This window comes from Podarcis cretensis (assembly GCF_951804945.1).
Source record: "Podarcis cretensis genome assembly, chromosome: 13".
In the NCBI taxonomy this organism is placed as follows: Eukaryota; Metazoa; Chordata; class Lepidosauria; order Squamata; family Lacertidae; genus Podarcis; species Podarcis cretensis.
This window is the reverse complement of record NC_137182.1, coordinates 22624405-22646737: the sequence shown is the minus strand read 5'-3', so window position 1 is coordinate 22646737 and position 22333 is coordinate 22624405. Positions and strand designations below refer to the sequence as shown.

At 46.2% G+C, this 22333-nt stretch overlaps 1 protein-coding gene across 2 annotated transcripts in view; it reads right to left on the bottom strand.

The window, feature by feature from the left end:
- The window catches only part of B4GALNT2 (beta-1,4-N-acetyl-galactosaminyltransferase 2 (SID blood group)), a 42380-nt gene that overhangs the window by 14888 nt on the left and 5159 nt on the right, over nucleotides 1-22333 (bottom strand). For both annotated transcript variants that reach the window (XM_079949722.1, XM_079949721.1), the window contains exons 3-5: nucleotides 15578-15715; nucleotides 2021-2127; nucleotides 1226-1263 (exon numbers count right to left, since the gene is read on the bottom strand). In XM_079949722.1, coding sequence (XP_079805848.1) covers nucleotides 1226-1263; nucleotides 2021-2127; nucleotides 15578-15715 — 283 coding nt within the window. The remainder of the gene's footprint in view (nucleotides 1-1225; nucleotides 1264-2020; nucleotides 2128-15577; nucleotides 15716-22333) is intronic.

Here is a 22333-nt window from a genome sequence, read left to right as displayed (position 1 = left end):
ATCTAGTTGAGATTCCTGACTTGCAGAACATGGATTATTATTTTGATTGGAATGTAACTGGATTAAATTAGACTTTAGAAGCAGAATTAAAATAATTTACCAAACCTGTAATTCTAGCATGCGGGGGGGGGGGAGGGCACCAAAATTATACAATTGGAAAGTTGATTACTTGATGTTTGATATTTGATTTGGTATTGCGATTTGATATGGATATAATGAGGCTTATTTTGGATGCTTGTAATTGAATACTAATTTTTTTTTTTTTTTAAGATTCCTAAATTGGGGGGGGGGGTTGGATTAGATGATCCTTCGGATCCCTTCCAACTTCATGATCTATGAGAGCTCTGTGAGTAAGCTTTGTGAGCTGAGTGTTTACCAGCGGTGGTGTGTTTCCATGTGGAGGCATTTTTATTTTGTGTCACCTGTTTTGTACTAAGAAAGCCCCATTTCTAAAATGTGAAAAGGAGCTACTGGTACTTGAGAAATATGCCTTAAAAAAAAAAGAAGCAGTGGAATAAATAATGTTTTCTTCCTCTGGCAACAAAATGTTTTAGATGGGTCATGGATGCCTGCTTCTCTCAGGGAAACAACATTCAAGACCCAACCAGCTTTCAGAGCCTGGGAATCTGGACTGCTAGTTTTGTATGTCCCATGCTTGTCACCAGATACAATCTCAACCATGCTATCCATTCTGTGATGGTTCTAGGGGTTGCTCGTGCGTAAACTGGCGCCACACCTGGCTGGGTTGCCTGAGTGAACCTTTTCTGTCCGGACAGCCACTGGCCCGTGGCTGTCTCAATCGCTGGCAGAATCCGTCAGTGGGCGTTTCTTGAACTTCTTCCAGCAAAGAAGCTCTTTGACACCTAGTCTCCGCCTACTCTCCCTGCGCGGAAGCCTTCTGCGCAAGGAGGGTGTGGGCAGCGGAGGACCTGTGCTCTCCCCGCTGATCCCCGGCAAGGAGTCATGGGACCGCCTCGCCAATTCCCCCATCTGCCCCCCTTCTCCACTGGTGCTACGCTGATTTCCTTCCCCAGAAGATGGGCTGCTTCTCCTCATCCCGGGACGCTCTCCGGAATCCCTCTGGAGCCCTCTCTCTCCCTCTGGCTCCAATGGCAGTTCCCTGACACATTCCATTGTTATGCATTGACCCTTTCAGCTGCGTTGTTTGATAATTCAGAAAGTGGGAGCATACAATGAAACATAATTAATGAGAACACAAAGTTACCTGGAGGTTTTCTGTACTTGCTCCATGGAATCCAAGCCCTTTAAGAACAAAAGCAACAACAGGTCTGCCATTAATACTCTTCCAATTTTCCATTCCCCACACCCCACCAGGTCCAGCAAAGCTTGATTTAAGGAGTTGGCTGCAATACTCTCCCGAGAAAGAAACAATTGAGCCCAAACCAGCATGCTAAGAAGACAAAAAGCTATAAGCACTCTTAAGGAAAGTGGCCACTGTGTCCAAAAGTTTGAAAGGAAATAAAATAGTTTCAGTTTGTGAACACCAGCATTTCTGTGACCTTTGTCTAATTTTTCACTCTCTTGCCTCAGTTTGCCAATCACAGGCTCCTTAGATGCCAAGAGGACCTAAAACCGAACACCAAACAGAGGGCTTTGTGTGACATGTTTGTTTGTTCAGTATTAAGGAACTGTTCTGTATTAAGGAACACAGACACACATTGTATGGGTGCCCTGTCTGTGGTCTCCTTGATACCAAGTGAAATGTCAACTAGTCAACTTAGAATTTCTGCAGTACAGAACCAGCTAAAGCCTTAGGTCAGGGGTTGGCTAACTACGGTCCGCAGGCCAGATCCGGGCCAATTGCCCTCCGGATCTGGCCCACGGACGTTCCGTGGATTGGCAATTCTGTTTGTTTGTTAATTTTTTTATCGTTATTTTTCCCCCGGAAGTGCCATTTTTCCCCTCAAAAAAAAAAGTTTGCTGACCCCTGCCTTAGGTCAATAACCTTTATTAACTGTTTAATGTTTCCAAATGTCATTCAGTACGTCTGTTAACATACCTGGAATTACCATGGTGTGCAAAGGCATCACCTCAGCTCCTTGAATCGGATAGCTTAAAGGAGTGTTTGGCTGAGCAATAAGGACATCTTTTGTCTCGAAGGGATACCTAGGTCAAAGCAAAGAGACAGGACTTGAGTCTTCAGAAGCCATGTTGCGAGTGTGGGAATCACAGGCAAGGAAACTGTTTAAAAAGTAAAATAAAAAATAGCCCACACACTTTGAGCAGAGCAACTGGCCCCGTTTTCTCTGGGATAAATTAACTTGCAGGCTTGAACAACATCACAATACAGCAACTAGGTCCAACTATAGATCATAACAAAGGCTGCGTAGAAACTGACAACTTAAAACACAGCCAGACCATTCTTTTTCTCAAGTAGGATTGAAGGCCATTTGTGGGAAAATGCGACAGAACACAGTATTTCACAAGGCAAGGCAGGTTACATATTTATTGTGCTTAGTGACATGCATGCACCACTTTCCAAATCAGAGGTGGGAGTGTGTGAGATACAGAATATATGCAAATGTGTAAACAGCCGCAAAGAGTTATTTCCCCCCCCACAGAATTCTCCTCAGGCATAGTGGTTTGACAAAAAATCCCTCTGGGAACTGTAGCTCTGTGAGGGGAACTGGGGTCTCCTGACTACTCTCAGCAGCCTTAATGAACTACAGCTCTCAGAATTGGGGGGTGGGGGGAGGGAGAGCCATAACTGTTAATGTGGTATAATCGGCAAGGGACTTTGAGGTGCTTTCAAACTGCTAGGTTGGCAGGAGCAGGGACCGAGCAACAGGAGCTCACCCCGTTGTGGGGATTCGAACCGCCGACCTTCTGATTGGCAAGTCCTAGGCTCTGTGGTTTAACCCACAGCACCACCCATGTCCCACTGTTTTTCCTATTTTCATCCAAAAAATGTTGGAAGGTATGGAGTTATGCAACCCTCGAGTCAATGAGATAAGTAACTAGACAACCTACAGTAGTTGTCTTCTTTGGAGGTCTTTAAGCAGAGGCTTGACAACCATATGTCAGGAGTGCTCTGATGGTGTTTCCTGCTTGGCAGGGGGTTGGACTCGATGGCCCTTGTGGTCTCTTCCAACTCTATGATTCTATGATTCTCTTCTATTCTAACCTTTAGAAGACATCTGAACGGAGCCCTGCATAGGGTATGTTCAAATTTGTTTAATGTCTTATTGTGTTTTTATATATGTTGGAAGCTGCCCAGAGCGGCTGGAGCAACCCAGTCAGATGGGTGGGGAATAATAATAGTAAAATAGTAATAGTAAAAGGACGTCCCTGTTTTCATTGCAGGGTATGATTAGTGCTTGAAATATATATTGTGAATGTGGCCCATGTTCCAGCTAATACAACATGCCATTCTCACAACGTCTCTCTGGGAATCCTATAACCAGCACAAGATCACCCACAGTCCCTCATGACTAACACACCTTTGCCTCAGGAGTTGTCAGCCACTTTTTCCACAAGAGAGACTCAATACTTCAGGCCTGGAAGGATAAACCTTCACCACCTATTACACAATGGACTGAAGAACTAAATGCCCTTGCTACATGTGAACATATTATTATGGGTTTGCGTGTGCCTTGACTCACCCAACGGCTAAATTCATCACTCTAATGGTGCTGGATCTAGTGGGTGTTAACCAATGCTTGGAATATTAAGACGGGCTGCCATGTGCTGAATTTAACAGTGTCAAAACACAGGCCAGGTTTCCTGCCCCCTACCAGGAAATTGCTTGGGAGAAAATGGGCCGCTAGAAGGGAACAAAGACAGGCAGCAGAGCCATGAGCTAAGATGGCAAAGGGGTGCAGCCCCTCCTCCCTGAACTCTGTGTTATTTAGCAGAGACAAAGGTGAGTAGCAGTCGTGGTAGAGGTTTAAGATTACAGTTTCACTGTAATGTGAAATGGTGCATTTTGGTAAACGCAGCAAGCTGAAGAGGGGGGGCCAGCAGTTGGAATTCAAGGCTGCAGGAATGGGAGAAACGGAACCCTCCTGGGGTATAACGCTGTAAGCTCCTCCATTATAGGCTCAGGTTGTATATGTGTGTAAATGAACCATATATACTAAAGACACCCTGGTCTCCGCTGTGCCTCATTTCCAAAGGAAACACGAACCCTGAGTGAGAGCCCAGACCCTTGGAATGCCGCACTGCTGTGGAAATTGGTGTTTATAAAAAGCATTGTCACAAGCCACCTCAATTTCACTTGGCTACTGTCAGGGAACTGCCATCGGAGAGTCAGGTGGTGGAGGGGCTCACGGAGGCTAGGAGACCCTCGGATGCAGAGGAAGGAACCAGCAGGGGGAGAGAGAGAGTTCATGGAGAAACTCAGTCGGAGGGATGGCTCCAGGAGACTTCCAGTGAGAACAGCGGGGAGGTCTCAGGACCTCCTCTGGGTACACCTACCCCTCGCAGGAAGCTGTCACGCCGAGAATCCCAAAGGAGAGTTTCCGTTAAGGAACTCTTATGTTGGCGCAAATTCCGGAAACGCCCACTGACAGATTCTGCCAGCGATTGAGGGAGTCATGCTTTGAGGGCTCCCGTAAAGGCAGAGCTTTGAAACCTTTGCAAAGCTCTGAGGGATTCAGTTTTTACGCACAAGCAGCTCATTATCCCATCACAGCAATCTGTCAGTCCCTGAAAGCCGCTTCTGCAAAGGAGAGGCATCATGAGTAACCCAACCGAAGCCGGAGGGGCAGGTGGAGCTGGAGCGGGTCCAAGTCTGGAGGAAAGATACAGAGCGTTGGAACACCAGCTAGCACTGCAAACGGCGCGGCTTGAGGAGAGGCGGGCTCAGGATGAAAAGGGGAAAACCACCCCCATCGCAAGGAAGGTACCAGGGTTGGTGCAAATGTTTGGGGGTGACCCAAGAAATTACCAAGCCTTTAAGACAGAGATGCAGTATGCCCTCAATCTGCAGTTTGATGACTTTGCCGATGAGGAATCGAGAGTGGCTTTTGTGATTGGGCATCTCGAAGGGGGGGGCTAGAGACTGGGTGAGGCCCCTGATGGCAGCGAATAATGATGCCTTAAAGGACTTGAGAAAGTTTTTCCTCGCGATGGACTTGATGTTTTCCAGCGAGATTGAACAGGGGGTGGTGCACAGACAGTTGATGGCGTGTAAACAGGGGAATCAGTCTGTCCGAGAGTATTGGACACAGTTTACCATGCTGATACATAAATTGGGGTGGGACCTGTCTGCGGAGCCAATACAAATGCTGTTTGAAGAAGGGCTATCCCCAGCGGTAAAAGACGAACTTTCCCGCGCACCCCGTCCGGAGTCTATGGATCATCTGACCAAATCCGCGCTCGCGATTGGAGCACGCCAAGAAGCAAGGGCTCTGGAGAAGCGGGAAGGGAGAGGAGAGCGTTGGAGCGATTTCCGCATTCCTGAGATGCCAGAGCAACCTTCCCCGCCTGTAGAACCGATGGAGATTGGGGCAGTGCACGCGCGCGGAATTTCAAACACCAACGAAGGGCGGAAGAAGGAGGGAAAAGGCGCCAAAAAATGTTTCCTCTGCCAACAGCCAGGACATTTTGCCAGAGTCTGCCCTCAAAGGAAGGGATGGCAAGGGATGGCGGGAGCTGTTGGGAGTCAGGAGGAGGGGGGTAAGGAGCAGGTAAAAGCCAACGCCTGGCTGCCAGCATCAGGGCACAGCAGCCAGGCCAAGGATCAGTGAACGTGCCCAAGCCTGAACCCCCAAGAGCAGCTCTAGTCATAGAGGTGTTGCTAGAGCTACCCAATGGACATCCGCTAACGATAAAAGCTCTATTAGACTCAGGCAGCTCCTGTAATTTCATGAGTAAGGAGTTTGCAGCTGAACACCAGATACAGACGCTCCCCTTAAGTAACCCTTTGCAGGTGACAACGATTGATGGGAGGGAACTGCTGGGAGGAGAAGTGAACCAACAGACTGTTCCCATGATAATGAAGGTGGCAAGGCACACGGAAGTGATTGCGTTTCATGTGGCCACACTGGGAGGAGCGCCCATCATATTGGGAATGAGCTGGCTGGCACTGCATGACCCGCTAGTGGGATGGCACCAGCGGATAGTCTCTTTTGGGTCAGGTCATTGCCTAGAACACTGCAAGGGAAGGGAAACTCAGGGGGGAGCCATGGCCACTCTGGCAGGGATGGAGGTGGAAAAAAAGGGAAAAATACCACAACAATACGCCGACCTGGGTAACGTCTTCAGCGAGAGAGAAGCTGATAGACTGCCCCCGCACAGACCCTTTGACTGTCAAATTAACCTACTCCCAGGAGCCCAGCTGCCAGTGGGCAAACTGTACGCCATGTCTGACAGGGAGATGCAGGAGTTAAGGGAGTTCATTGACAAGAACCTGAAACGAGGTTTCATCAGGGAGTCACGAGCGGTGGGGGGTAGCCCAGTTTTCTTTGTGGACAAAAAAGACACGGATAAACCCAAGCTTGTAGTGGATTTCAGGGCCGTAAATGCCGTGTCAGAACCAGTGGCTTTCCCCATGCCCAGAATTGATGACATTTTGACCTGGGTGAGGAAGGGAAAGATTTTTACCAAGCTGGACCTGAGGGGGGCGTATAACCTGATACGGATGAGAAAAGGAGATGAATGGAAAACTACCATGTTCACCCCCTTGGGGGCCTTTGAGTATCTCGTTATGCCTTTCGGTCTACAGGGGGGCTCAGCCTGCTTCCAATCCTTCATGAATCACATCCTGGGACCTTTGCTTTACAAGAACTGTGTGGCATTCTTAGATGACGTATTGGTGTACTCAGAGAATGAGGAGCAGCATGTGCGAGATGTCAGGGAGGTACTAAGCAGGCTGCAAGCAAACCAGCTGTGGGTAAAACTGGAGAAGTGTCAGTTTCATACCAGAGAGGTGGAATTCCTGGGGTACCGTTTGTCAGACAAGGGATTGGCCATGGATCCCAGCAAGGTACAAGCGGTACTGGAATGGAAGACACCCAGAACCAGGAAAGACGTGCAGAGGTTCCTGGGGTTTGGAAACTTCTACCGGAAGTTCATCAAAAACTTTGCCCACTTAACGGCTCCCATCACTGATTGTCTCAGTAGTAAGAAGAAATTCGCCTGGACGGAAGAGGCGCAGCAAGCGTTTGAAAGGCTAAAGAAAGCGTTCGCGTCGGAAGAACAGCTTTTGCACGTGGATCTTCAGAAGCCGATGAGGGTAGAAACGGACGCATCAGATCGAGCGGTAGGGGCGGTGCTTCTCCAGCCGGGAAAAGATGCGTCGGACTGGAGACCGTGTGCCTTCTTCTCGCGGAAATTGAACCAATCCGAGAGGAACTACACCGTGTACGACCGGGAACTGCTCGCCATTCATGAAGCTTTTTTTTATATATATATAATAATTTTTATTCTTTTTTCAAGCAGATAACAAAAGCAACACAAATCAACAGAATTTCCAACTGATCGTTTCATACCCTTCTTTCTTTTGACTTCCCCATACCTCCCCATCCCTGCATCCTTGTTTATTGATTCTTTAGCAACCCTTAGGTCCATTATCTTAATTCCCTTTCATAAAAGTTCATTTAGTTTTTTTTGATTACTGCTGCAATTTCTTTACCTCTTACCCCCTGACATCTTAACATTCATCAATTTTACAATTGTTCTTAAGATATATTTTAAATTTCTTCCAGTCCTCTTCCACTGTCTCTTTCCCCTGGTCACGGATTCTGCCCGTCATCTCGGCCAGTCCCATAAAGTCAATCACCTTTGTTTGCCATTCTTCCAGAGTAGGTAGTTCTTGCGTCTTCCAATACTTTGCCAGTAGAATTCTTGCTGCTGTAGTGGCGTACATAAAAAAAATCCTATCCTTCTTTAACACCACTTGGCCAACCATGCCCAAAAGGAAAGCCTCTGGTTTCTTAGGAAAAGTCCACTTAAGGACCTTCTTAATTTCATTATAGATCATTTCCCAGAAAGCTTTAACCCTTGGGCAGGTCCACCAAAGATGGTAGAAGGTGCCTTCAGTCTCATTACATTTCCAACATTTATTATTAGGCAAATGGTAAATTTTTGCAAGCTTGACTGGGGTCATGTACCACCGATAGATCATTTTCATAATATTTTCTTTTAAAGCATTACATGCAGTAAATTTGATACCGGTGGTCCATAACTGTTCCCAGTCAGCAAACATAATATCATGACCGATATCTTGTGCCCATTTAATCATAGCTGATTTCACCATTTCATCCTGTGTATTCCATTTCAACAGCAAGTTATACATTTTTGATAAGTTCTTAGTATTGGGTTCCAACAGTTCTGTTTCTAGTTTTGACTTCTCTTTCTGAAATCCTATTTTTTCTGTCCTGTTTAAATGTCTCATTAATCTGATGATAATGCAACCAATCTCGAACCTTAGGCTTTAGTTTCTCATAACTCTGAAGCTTCACCCTTTCACCATCATATTCTAAAATTTCATGATATTTTGGCCATTTAGAGTCCATATTAAGCTTCTTTACTTCCCTAGCTTCCATTGGTGACACCCACCTAGGGGTTTTACTTTCCAGCAGATCTTTATATCTAATCCAAACATTATACAATGCTTTCCTCACAATATGGTTTTTAAAACTTTTGTACACCTTTACCTTGTCATACCATAAATATGCATGCCAACCAAAGCTATTGTCGTACCCTTCCAGGTCCAAAATGTCAGTGTTCTCAAGAAGTAGCCAGTGTTTCAACCAGCAGAAAGCTGCCGATTCATAGTAAAGTCTTAAGTCCGGCAGGGCAAACCCCCCTCTATCCTTTGCATCAGTTAAAATCTTAAATTTAATTCTGGGCTTTTTGCCCTGCCAGACAAATTTTGATATGTCTTTCTGCCACTTCTTGAAACAATCCATCCTGTCCAAAATCTGCAACGTCTGAAATAAAAATAACATTCTAGGCAATACATTCATCTTAATAGTAGCAATTCGGCCTAACAAGGAAAGTTTCAACCTTGACCATATTTCCAGATCTTTCTTTACCTCTGCCCAAGTTTTTTCATAATTATCCTTAAATAAATTCACATTCTTGGATGTTAAGTTTAACCCCAGGTATTTTACCCTTTTTGTTATTTCCAGGCCTGTTTCATTCTGAAAACTCTCTCTTTCTTCCATCGTTAAGTTTTTTTCCAACACTTTCGTTTTTTGTTTGTTCAATTTAAAACCTGCTACTCGACCAAATATTTCAATTAGTTCTAATACTCTTTTAGTACTAGTGTCTGGCTGTTGCAAAGTCAATACTAGGTCATCTGCAAATGCTCTTAACTTGTAATGTCTAACTCCGACCTGCCATTCATGAAGCTTTTCGGCAGTGGCGACACCTGCTGATTGGAGCACAACACAAGGTCCAAGTGTGCACGGACCACAAAAATCTAGAATATTGGAGAACGGCCCGAGTACTGAACCAGAGACAAGTGAGATGGGCACAAGAGTTCTCCAAATTCCATTTTGAAATTTGTTACGTACCGGGCCCGGAGAACGTCAGGGCGGACGCTCTCTCTCGAAAACCAGAGTATTTAGAGGGGGAGGGAGCGCCCGAGGAAAGGCATATCATCCCCGAGGACCACTGGGTGTGTGGGGCAGCATTGGTGGGGCAAAGAGAACTGGTAGAGGGAACCGAGAACGATGAATACGCCCAAGATAAGCTCAGAGGGCTCAGGGGAGCTGGAGAGAACACAGGGGGGTTTGAGGAAAGGAACGGGGCGTTGTATTACAAGGGGGCACTGTACATACCAGAAGGGGAACTGAGGGGTAGAGTGCTCAAACAATTGCACAACAGCCCCACCGCGGGGCACTTTGGGCAACACAAAACCATGTGGTTGGTTACCAGGCAGTTCTGGTGGCCAAAGGTGAGGGAAGATGTACGGGAGTATGTAAGGGGGTGCGACCGCTGCCAGCGGGCAAAAGGGGAGAGGCTGGCACCGACGGGGTTACTGGAACCATTACCCACACCAGAACGGCCATGGGAGGCAGTATCCATAGATTTTATGACGGATCTGCCAAAATCCAAAGGGAAAACAGCAGTCATGGTAGTGGTAGACCTATTAACCAAGATGTGCCACTTTATAGCCTGCTCACATGCGGTCACGGCAGAAGAAACCGCAAGGTTGTTTGTAAAACACATTTTTAGGTTGCATGGCACCCCCTTGAGGGTGGTCTCAGACCGAGGGAAACAATTTACTTCCAGGTTCTGGAGGAAGCTCATGAGCTTACTGCACGTAGAGGTCAATTTCTCGACCGCCAGACATCCAGAAACCAGTGGGCAGGCGGAAAGGGCAAACAGTATTCTACAACAATACCTGAGGTGTTATGTGAATGACAGAGAGAATGATTGGGTAGAGAAATTGGCTCTGGCCGAGTTTGCCTACAATAACGCGGAGAATGTGTCCAAGGGAATGAGTCCCTTTTTGGCTAATTATGGGTGCCACCCTAGGGCATTTCCAGGGGAAGGAGGGGAAAGATGGAGCGTACCGGCAGCGGAACACTTTGTAGAAGAAATGGAAGCAATACATCATCAGCTCCAAATGAATTTGGAGAGGGCCAAGGAAGAATACAAGAAACAGGCAGACAGGAGCAGAAGGGAAGGAGAGACCATAAGGGTGGGGGACCGGGTGTGGTTGTCGACACAAGGGTTGCCATTCAAGGGCGGGTGTAAGAAATTGAGGCCCAAACGACTGGGACCCTTTGAGGTCATACAACAGGTAAATCCGGTGGCCTTCAAACTCAAGTTGCCAAACAACATGAAACTGCACCCAGTATTCCATAGATCATTACTGTCACCATACCGAGAGGGTCGGGAGTTTGTGGGACGTGAGGGTGAGGTTCCCCCGGTACCGTCAGTAGAAGAGAGGGAACGCAGCAGTCACGTGGCAGAAATAGTCGATTCCAGGTGGAAGGGTAAACAGGTGGAGTATTTAGTGGCATGGGAAGGGGAACCGGAGGCAGAGAACACATGGGTACCGGCAGAAGCAGTCAATGATGAGGTTTTAGTAGAAACGTTTCATCGCAGGTTCCCAAGGAAACCTCAGCCCATGACACGGTTCTGGAAAGAACACTTCGGCACCACCGACGAGGAAGAGGAGTTCGAAGGGTTCCCAGAGTCAGAACCGGGAGAGGGAGAAGAATCCGATGAGGAAGAGTACTCGGGGAGAAGGGACAGTAGTAGGTGGAGGGCGGTTTTCGAGTCATCCGAAGATGAGGAGGATTCTTTCAGGGGTTTTCCATCCTCACCACTCGTAGAAGAGGGGGAGAGGGGGTGTGAGGGGGGCCCTGGAGGGGAGGTGGATGTCAGGGAACTGCCATCGGAGAGTCAGGTGGTGGAGGGGCTCACGGAGGCTAGGAGACCCTCGGATGCAGAGGAAGGAACCAGCAGGGGGAGAGAGAGAGTTCATGGAGAAACTCAGTCGGAGGGATGGCTCCAGGAGACTTCCAGTGAGAACAGCGGGGAGGTCTCAGGACCTCCTCTGGGTACACCTACCCCTCGCAGGAAGCTGTCACGCCGAGAATCCCGAAGGAGAGTTTCCGTTAAGGAACTCTTATGTTGGCGCAAATTCCGGAAACGCCCACTGACAGATTCTGCCAGCGATTGAGGGAGTCATGCTTTGAGGGCTCCCGTAAAGGCAGAGCTTTGAGACCTATGCCAAGCTCTGAGGGATTCAGTTTTTACGCACAAGCAGCTCATTATCCCATCACAGCTACCTACAAAGACATTTGGATGGCGTATATCAGTTTGTATGTGTAACTTCCATACATCCGGAATGTACGGAAGTGAGAGCTGGACCATCAAGAAGGCTGATCGCCGAAGAATTGATACTTTTGAATTATGGTGCTGGAGGAGACTCTTGAGAGTCCCATGGACTGCAAGAAGATCAAACGTATCCATTCTTAAGGAAATCAGTCCTGAGTGCTCACTGGAAGGACAGGTCCTGAAGCTGAGGCTCCAAGACTTTGGCCACCTCATGAGAAGAGAAGACTCCCTGGAAAAGACCCTGGTGTTGGGAAAGATGGAGGGCACAAGGAGAAGGGGACGACAGAGGACGAGATGGTTGGACAGTGTTCTCGAAGCTACCAGCATGAGTTTGACCAAACTGCGGGAGGCAGTGGAAGACAGGGGTGCCTGGTGTGCTCTGGTCCATGGGGTCACGAAGAGTCGGCCATGACTAAACGACTAAACAACAACAACATGTGTAACTTAAGATGGACAAAGAGATGCTAATTGTATATGTTATTGCAAAACAGTGGGTTTTTCCTCTCCCTGTTTCCCCCTTCTCCTGCTTTCTCTTTCTTTATAAATATGCAAAAAAAAGTTAATTAATTAAAAAAATGAAAAGGAGTGCGCAAATAAGGAGAACTAAGCCAAATCTTCTCCATTATCTCAGTTCCCTCAAGCATGTCTCCTTCCATTCTGTTTCCTTTCCTGCCCCTGCTAGTGCCAACTGGCAATTTTCCATATAACCAGGGATTGGAAACCTAGAGATGTAAAATTTCTGGAAATTTTGAAGCCATGAGGAAAAAATGTCTGTCTGCCTTGTCCCCCCCCCCCCCCGGAGAAAATGAAAATTTTGGAAAAATTGAAAAAAAAGTTCACTGTGGAGTAGTTTTACAAATTGCATGAAACGATGTGTATATAAAAGTATTATGCTTGCAATAAAACAGGTAACCACCCCCATTTCCCTCAAAAACCAACAAAAAAGCAAGAAACCATCAACATAAAAAATAATCAGATTTGCCCTTCAGCACCAACAGCAAATGAAGTTAAGGTCCACCTCAGTATTTAAGCTCCATAGAAGGTCTACCCTTTGAGTAAAGGTAAAAAGGTAAAGGTACCCCTGCCCATACGGGCCAGTCGTGTCCGACTCTAGGGTTGTGCGCCCATCTCACTTAAGAGGCCGGGGGCCAGCGCTGTCCGCAGACACTTCCGGGTCACGTGGCCAGCGTGACAAGCTGCATTTGGCGAGCCAGAGCAGCACACGGAAACGCCGTTTACCTTCCCACTAGTAAGCGGTCCCTATTTATCTACTTGCACCCGGGGGTGCTTTCGAACTGCTAGGTTGGCAGGCGCTGGGACCGAGCAACGGGAGTGCACCCCGCCGTGGGGATTCGAACCGCCGACCTGACGATCAGTCCTAGGCGCTGAGGTTTTACCCACAGCGCCACCCGCGTCCCTACCCTTTGAGTAGCACTTTTTAAAAAAGAAACAAAACAAGACACAAAGATATACATGCAGTTTATTCTATCTCATTTTCTGAACTACTGCTATCATTTTCGATTTCTTCTTCCTCTTCCTCTTTGTCATTTTCCTCATGGACTTCTAAAAAATGGCCTTGGAAAAAAACACAGGGGGGAACCTGTCCCCCCCTGTTATTTCGGTCTCCCCCCCCCCCCAGGCCTTCCCATATTTACTTGAGGACAGCCAGGGCAAAGCATTAGGCAAATTTTTTTGCATGCCAGGCTCAGAGGTAACCAACATCCAGTTACTGAATAGTATGTTGCACAAAGGCTCAAACTCTGCTTGAAAGGAAAATGATGTGTGCGTGTTTTTTAAATTGAATTTGTTATTATATATTATAAACCGCATGATGGTAAGAGAGCTTTCTAAACATTTTACAAAAATATACAACAGGACATGAAAATGATTGATAAAAGATAGTTAAAAGCAGGTATGTAAGAGTATTCAAAAGATGATTAAAGTCGGCAGTGGTTAAAAGGAAGTAAATTGCATGCAGCTTCTACGTGTTCAGATGGGCTGGCCCTAACGAAAATGTTTTGAGCAGTTGCCGGAAAGAGTACAGTGTGAGCACCTGGCCTGGTGTCAGTCGGCAGGGAGCTCCAAAGTGTGGGTGCTGGAAGACCTGGGGAAAAGACGGAAAAATTGGGGAGGACACACAGGTTTTTTTCTGTTTTTCCTCAAAGCATTTTTTTCAGGAAAAATGAAAAATATAATAATAATAATAGTGTGTGGAATATTCAAACTTTATCAAACCATTTTTTTTTTCAAATTTTCTGGAAATTTGAAAACCCATTTCCCCCAATTTTTCTGGTTTTTTTTCCAGGCCTTCCCATCTCTAGAAACCTGTGGCGCTCTGAAATGTTTCTGAACGACAACTCCCATCATCCCTGCTCAACATTGGTTGGTTGGGGATGATGGGAGTTTGCATCCAAAAGCATGACAAACTAACTTTTAGTACGACTAACTTTTAGAACTGAATGTCATCAGATGCGATGATAGCCGCTGGATTTTGATTTGGGGACACCCATTTGTAAAGAAGCATTCGTTTCAAGGAAGAGCGCAAATGAACCTCATAGAATTACATTGGTTTCAAGAGGCTTTTAACGGTTGGTCCAGGTTTTATTTTGAGATGCTGTTGCTGCTGGAGAAAGTGGCATTTATATGGGTAAGGGTAAAGGTAAAGGTACCACTGACAGTTAGGTCCAGTCGTGGACGACTCTGGGGTTGCAGCGCTCATCTCGCTCTATAGGTCGAGGGAGCCGGCGTTTGTCCACAGACAGCTTCCGGGTCATGTGGCCAGCATGACTAAGCCACTTCTGGTGAACCAGAGCAGCGCACGGAAATGCCGTTTACCTTCCCACCAAAGCAGTACCTATTTATCTACTTGCACTTTGGCGTGCTTTCGAACTGCTAGGTGGGCAGGAGCTGGGACCAAGCAACAGGAGCTCACCCTGTCGCGGGGATTCAAACGCTGACCTTCTGATCAGCAAGCCCTAGGCTCTGTGGTTTAGACCACAGCGCCACCCGCGTCCCATTTATATGGGAGACCAAGTTAATGATACCTGCAAGGAACTGAAGCTTTTGGGAAAGTACTGCATGGTCCGTGTAATGGTTCTAGGGGGTTGCTCGTGCATAAGTTGGCGCCACACCTGGCTGGGTTACCTGGGTGAAACATTTCTGTCCGGACAGCCACCCATCCGTGGCTGTCTCAATCGCTGGCAGAATCCGTCAGTGGGCGTTTCTTGAACTTCTTCCAGCAAAGAAGTTCTTTGACGCCCAGTCTCCTCCTACTCTCCCTGCGCGGAAGTCTTCTGAGCAGGGAGGGTGTGGGCAGCGGAGGACCCATGCTCTCCCCGCTGGTCTCTGGCAAGGAGTCCGGGAGCCTTCTCTCTGATTCCCCCATCTGCCCCCCTTCTCCACTGGTGCTACGCTGATTTCCTTCCCCAGCGGATGGGCTGCCTCTCTCCCTACTGGGACCCTCTCCGGCATCCCTCTGGAGCCTTCCCTCCGCCTCTGGCTCCAATGGCAGTTCCCTGACAGTCCGCTAATAATCTGATGTGGAGACAACAACTTTTTTTTTTTGCCTAATCCAGATATAGGGAACCTGTGACACTCCAGATGTGATTGCCCCTATCCCAGAACATCAACCATTCTGGCTGCGGCTGATGGGAGCTAGAGTACAATTTCACTAGGGAGGCGGGTGAACACAGGTTCCCCATCCCTGGTCAAATCCATGAAGATAACCCTTATGACCCACCACAACCCTTGCAGTTATGTTGTAAAGTTCTTGAAAATGCAGTTCTGGTTCACGTGGGTAAGTTAACATTACCTTCGCTGATAATCCACAAATTCCTTCTCGCGCCTTTCTGTGACAGCAGCAAGCTTATCCTTATCAATATAGTTCCCCAACTGATAGACTGTCAGCTTTTTGGCTCCGACACACTCGCAGCGGTTTTTGGGTCCTAGCCTGTTTTGGACAGGGTGGAGAGGGGCAAGCAGGAGAGAACAGAGGAAAAAAGAATAATAGTTAAGGACCATTAATATAAAATAAAGTTACCTTTTGTGAGTAGCTGCACAACATCTTACATTGGAGACCCAACCATGCTTGAAATTGTATAAAATAAAAGGAATTGTCCACAAAGTATAAAACTTAGAGAGAATTTAAGAAAACTTTTCTTATATTAAATACGTATTTGTATGTTCCAGAAATGCTACAAAAACACAGTTTGCAACAACAACAAAAAGAACACACAGTTCTTTGACAGGGAACACTGAAACTATTGGTCGTTAATAATTTCTCCAATAGCAACTCTCCGTGTAGAAAGATAGATGGAGAATTTTCTTTTATGATTATCTTGTGGAAGTCCACCAAAATCCCACCAAAATTTGTTGCACATAGCCATCACATTTGTTCAGAAAATTAGGCCAAGTGGCAGGATCGCTGTAGTTCAAATTACAAGTTCTTTTATAAAAAATATACGCAAAAATATGTTGAAGCGGTTTGCGTGCCAGGGCGCAGTCCCACCCACCCTCTGGGAGCCAAACCTCAGATCAAGGAAATCACATGACAATATATTTGGGATTAAAATGGCCACAACTTTATTAAAATTTCAGATGTAGGAAACCTTGGCTTAGGCATTGGGTGTGCATTCCTCTCAGCCCCTCGCTGTGTTCTCTCTGTTGGGGGTCTGAGGCAAGACAGGGTCAGTTGGGAACATGGGGACACTGCAAAATGTGCGTTTACACAGCTGGCCCCCCTTCCGCGTTGCTGAGGCAAATTCTATGGCCCAGTGCTGTGCGTTTGAGTTCAGAGACTCCCCTCAAGACCCCTTTAACGGGGAACCCCGATATCACCTCTGCAAAAGGAGAAAGTCACCACACCACCCCTTCGATTGCTGGACTAAAGGTTTCCGCCCAAGGCCTAAAACCGCCAAAGTTGTGACAATTGCTAAGGGGAAGGCAAAACCTGCAGAGTAGGAAAAATTCCTTCCCCGTTTTGAAAAAACAGCAACCATCGACCGAATGTAGCAACACCCAAGGGAGAAATGTTAGCCTGTCAGGAAAGGTAGAATCAGGTAAAGGTAAAGGTAAAGGTACCCCTGCCCGTACGGGCCAGTCTTGACAGACTCTAGGGTTGTGCGCCCATCTCACTCAAGAGGCCAGGGGCCAGCGCTGTCCGGAGACACTTCCGGGTCACGTGGCCAGCGTGACATCGCTGCTCTGGCGAGCCAGAGCCGCACACGGAAACGCCGTTTACCTTCCCGCTGGTAAGCGGTCCCTATTTATCTACTTGCACCCGGAGGTGCTTTCGAACTGCTAGGTTGGCAGGCGCTGGGACCGAGCAGCGGGAGCGCACCCCGCCGCAGGGATTCGAACCGCCGACCTTTCGATCGGCAAGCCCTAGGCGCTGAGGCTTTAACCCACAGCGCCACCTGCGTCCTTGCTGAGGTAAATTCTATGGCCCAGTGCTGTGCGTTTGTGGTCAGAGACTCCCCTCAAGACCCCTTTAACGGGGAACCCCGATATCACCTCTGCAAAAGGAGAAAGTCACCACACCACCCCTTCGATTGCTGGACTAAAGGTTTCCGCCCAAGGCCTAAAACCGCCAAAGTTGTGACAATTGGTAAGGGGAAGGCAAAACCTGCAGAGCAGGAAAAATTCCTTCCCCGTTTTGAAAAAACAGTAACCATCGACCGAATGTAGCAACACCCAAGGGAGAAATGTTAGCCTGTCAGGAAAGGACAGGGAGAGCCAAGTAGGTGATGATGCTCCAGGGTTGACTGTGCTGCCGGAGTCAGTTCCGGCCCCCTTTTAAATCTTTGGAGCGGACTATGGAGCAGCCTGCTCAGTCATGGTCTGCTCCTCTGCCCCCCCCAGCCACTGTGGATTGGTCAATTTGAAATTGGGTTTTGGCGGAAACCCAGAAGGGACCGCGATGGCCAAGGGGGGGCAGAGCAATGGCCAGCAGAGCGGCGGGGCTTTGGGAAGACAGTGGGGCCGTGCGCTGGGCCACAAACCACGTCCATCATCTGGTGAGCATTGCAGCAATAAAAACACAAAACTGTGCAATAAAAACCATTAAAGGGTGAAAACAGACTTCAAGTAGCCATTGCGGAAGGTGCAGTCTTTATCACCTGGAGGAACAGAAGCTTTCAGCAGGCAATTAAAAGTTGGCACAGAAAGTTCTTCCTGAATTTATTGGCAGAGAATTGTACAGGATTGGGCTGAATACACTAAAGCAGAGGTCAGCAACCTTTTTCAGTAGGGGGCCGGTCCACCATCCCTCAGACCATGTGGTGGGCCAGACCAAATTTTTTTTTTTTTTGGGGGGTGAACGAATTCCTATGCCCCACAAATAACCCAGAGATGCATTTTAAATAGAAGCACACATTCTACTCATGTAAAAACACCAGGCAGGCCCCACAAATAACCCAGAGATGTGTTTTAAATAAAAGGACACATTCTACTCATGTAAAAACATGCTGAATCCTGGGCCGTCCGTGGGCCGGATCGAGAAGGCAATTGGGCCGCACCCAGCCCCTGGGGCCTTAGGTTGCCTACCCCTGCACTAAAGGCTCATTTTCTTGCTGTTGTCAAATGAGCCTCACCGATGACATTTCTGCAGATGATTTCCGTGATCAAGCTGGGATATAAGAGCTCAGGCAACCTTTGACACACCCTGGCATTATAGCATTTTCAGATGTGTTGAGTTTCAATTCTTGACCCTGAAGAACTTAATTTGGTTTGTATTCTAGGGCCAAGTTACGTTCTGAAAACTGTTCAACTTCTGAGGCAGTATGCAAAACTGTCATTTCAGTTTCAGTCTCAGTTTGATTTTTGGAACTACTTTTGCTTAATTGTAGCTGGAGACACTTTTAAAAAAAAGCACTGTCTTGTTCAGATCTTGCCTTTTCCTTTCCAACCCTTTTGTTTCTGATCCTGGGCACCAGACATCCCCATTCCCCATCTGGTATGATGTATTTAATTGTAATAAACTGAATGAAGTACAAATAAATAAAGCAAACTCAGAATAGAACTGAAAACTCTGGTTTCCAAACCAGCTTTGAGTGTATACAAAAATACACGAACAATATTTACGAATTCCCAATCACAACAAGAACAGCACAGGAGTCGCTATTCCTTGAATGAATGTGTAATCAGATTTTGGCATAAATTCTGGATTTGTTCCAAATCTATTAAATATCTAGGTATGTTAATACCAAGAGATATAACACAGTCACAGGTAATATAAATTAATAAAAGAGGTTTCTTCAGATATTGATAGGTGGGAGTCATTGAACTTTACCCTTTGGGCAAGGGTGAATGCATGAGTATTATTCCCAGATTTATTTATATTCTGAAATGACTTCCAGTTTTTATATCTGGATCATATTTCCAAAAGATAAAGTGCCTTTTTTAGGAAATGTCTTTGGGGCTCAACAACACCAAGAATATCCCTGCAGAGAATGCAGTTACAAATTCAAGAATTTGGAACTACACCACTATACCAAGTATTAAATATTGGAAACCCATTGCTGGTCTTAATTTTTTGACTTGGACAACACTAGAATATACCTTTAGTTGGTTGGACAATACTAGGATCAAAATATTTGAAATCCCAGGCGACTTTGGAAACGACGAACTCAGTTAGAAGGATACGGAATATACTGTCTATATGACAACACTTGCAACTTATGAACGGACTTATGCTTACAGACGTAGGCTTTGGATAAATACGACAACATTTGGAATGAGTTTATACAGAATGTAGTAGACTATTATTATCTACATAAGTACTAGGATAATAACATCATATATATTTATATAAGAATGTATGGGTGTACGTTACATTGCATTTTTGTATATTGTTCCTTTCCACATATTTTTGTTCTTTTTTCTTTCCTTATTTTTCTCCCTCTGCCCCCCACCCCCGGTATCACTTTATATCTTCATAATTGACATTATTTCAATAAAATATCAATACCAAAACAAGAGCATAGGAGTCACTTAGAAGATCCAAATGCTTCTATGATAGCCGATATAAAAATCCTAACGTGCCAGGGAGCAACCAGCAAAGTGAGCTTATCAGATGCATATTCATCACCCAGAAACAATTGCCTCACAAGGAAGTCCTTGACAATTTTATGACACTGCTGCAATTTTGGGGACAGGGCTGTGTTTGGTCTGCATGATGCCAACGTCCCTTCCAATTCCTGGGGTCCTGGATATTGCAATGGTTAAAATCGAATGGAGAATTCCATTGCTGAACTAGTCAAGCAAGTTCCTTCAGAAGCTTGTGAAGGGTCCCTCATTCACCTGACGGGAAGTGAGAAGGACAAAAGCCAGCGGCCATGTGAGCCGAGAGCAAGCTAGGAGTTGGGAGGCAGAAGCTGAGAGTCAGAGCTGTGTTTTGACTTAATAAAGTTTGAAAATAATAAAACAAACAAGTTGACAGTCATTGTACACCAAGAAGGAAGAGGAAGGCCTGCAGTGCTTGTGATAGGCTGAAAACTTGCTTTAAAGGAATAAGTTGTTAACTGAAGTGTAACAGCTTATTCCTTTGAAGCAAGTCTGAAGCAAGTAGTAGTAATAATAATAATAATAATAATAATAATAAGTTATTATTTATATCCCGCCCATTTGGCTGGGTTTCCCCAGCCACTCTGGGGGGCTCCCAACAGAATATTAAAACATGATAAAACTTCAAACATTAAAAACTTCCCTAAACAGGGCTGCCTTCAGATGTCTTCTAATAGTCGGATAGTTGTTTATTTCCTTGACATCTGATGGGAGGGTGTTCCACAGGGCCGGCGCCACTACTAAGCCGGCCCTCAGAGCTGGACCTCAGTGTCTGGGCTGAACGATGGGGGTGGAGACGCTCCTTCAGGTATACTATTCAGTGGACCCTCTGGTTACAAATTTAATTTGTTTTGGGGGCCCATGCGCACCCCAAAAAATCCATAACCAGAGGTGCCGCTTCTGTGCATGTGCGAGCGTTGAAACACAGAAGAATACACTTCTAGGTTTGCCGCTTTTGCAACCCGAAGATTACATATCCAGAGTGGTACGTAACCTGAGGGTCCACTGTATTAAACGAACAAGCTGACTATCACTGTTCACCAAGAGGAAGGCCTGAAGCACTTATGATGGGCTGAAAACTTGCTTTAACGGAATAATAATAATAATAATAATAATAATAATAATAATAATAATAATGATAATAATAATTTATTTATACCCTGCCCATCTGGCTGAGTTTCCCCAGCCACTCTAGGTGGCTCCCAATCGAGTGTTAAAAATAATACAGCATTAAATATTAAAAACTCCCCTAAACAGAACTGCCTTCAGATGTCTTTTAAAAATAAGATAGCTGCTTATTTCCTTCACATCTGGTGGGAGGGCGTTCCACAGGGCGGGCGCCACTACCAAGAAGGCCCTCTGCCTGGTTCCCTGTAACCTCACTACTCGCAGTGAGGGAACTGCCAGATGGCCCTCGGCGCTGGATCTCAGTGTCCGGGCTGAACGATATGGGTGGAGACGCTCCTTCAGATATACTGGACTGAGGCCGTTTAGGGCTTTAAAGGTCAGCACCAACACTTTGAATTGTGCTCGGAAACATACTGGGAGTCAGTGTAGGTCTTTCAAGACCGGTGTTATATGGTCTCGCCGGCCGTTCCCAGTCACCAGTCTAGCTGCTGCATTCTGGATTAATTGAAGTTTCCGGGTCACCTTCAAAGGCAGCCCCACACAGAGCACATTGCAGTAGTCCAAGCGGGAGATAACTAGAGCATGCACCACTCTGGTGTTAACTGTACTGTAGAAGTGTAACAGTTTATTCCTTTGAAGCAAGTTTGAAGTAAGTGCTCCTCCTTTCCAGTAAATCAGTGTTTCTCAAGCTTTCTGATGTGGTGGACCAGCAAACCCAGCCTCCTTCCAACTGCCAGGGTCTGGTACCCTTAAGCATCCCATTTAACCTGGGTTGTGGTAAAATTGCCAGGGACCAGCAGCTGATGTCCCTGCCCAAAGACCACCATTCTGAGTAGCAAATGCAGCACCAGAAACGGTTTAGTCCTGCTGGCCACACAACCCGGAAAGCTGTCTGCGGACAAATGCCAGCTCCCTTGGCCTGAAAGCGAGACAAGCATCGCAACCCCATAGTCACCTTTGACTGGACTTAACCATCCAGGGGTCCTTTACCTTTTTTTTTTTTTAAATAATATTTATTAAAAATTTTCCAGAATAAAAAGGAAAGATAGCAAGAAAGAAAGAAAAAACAAATATGATTTACACTTGGTTTCAGTGGCATTTTTCCCGGACTTCCCCCCCTCCCCCTCTTGTATTCCATTTCCCTTAAATTGATTCCACAGATTCTTACCCCAAATTTTAAAACCTTATTTGTAATTTTAAATAACCCATTTATTCCAAATTAATTTATCTTATTTATCTTAATGAACCATTTCTCCTTATATTTTATATAATTCCCTAAGATCGACCCCATTTCCCTTCCACGAATTCCCCTATTTTCAAACAACAAACATGAAAAAAGAAAAGAAAGAAGTAATATATAATTTTACAGCCTTTGGAT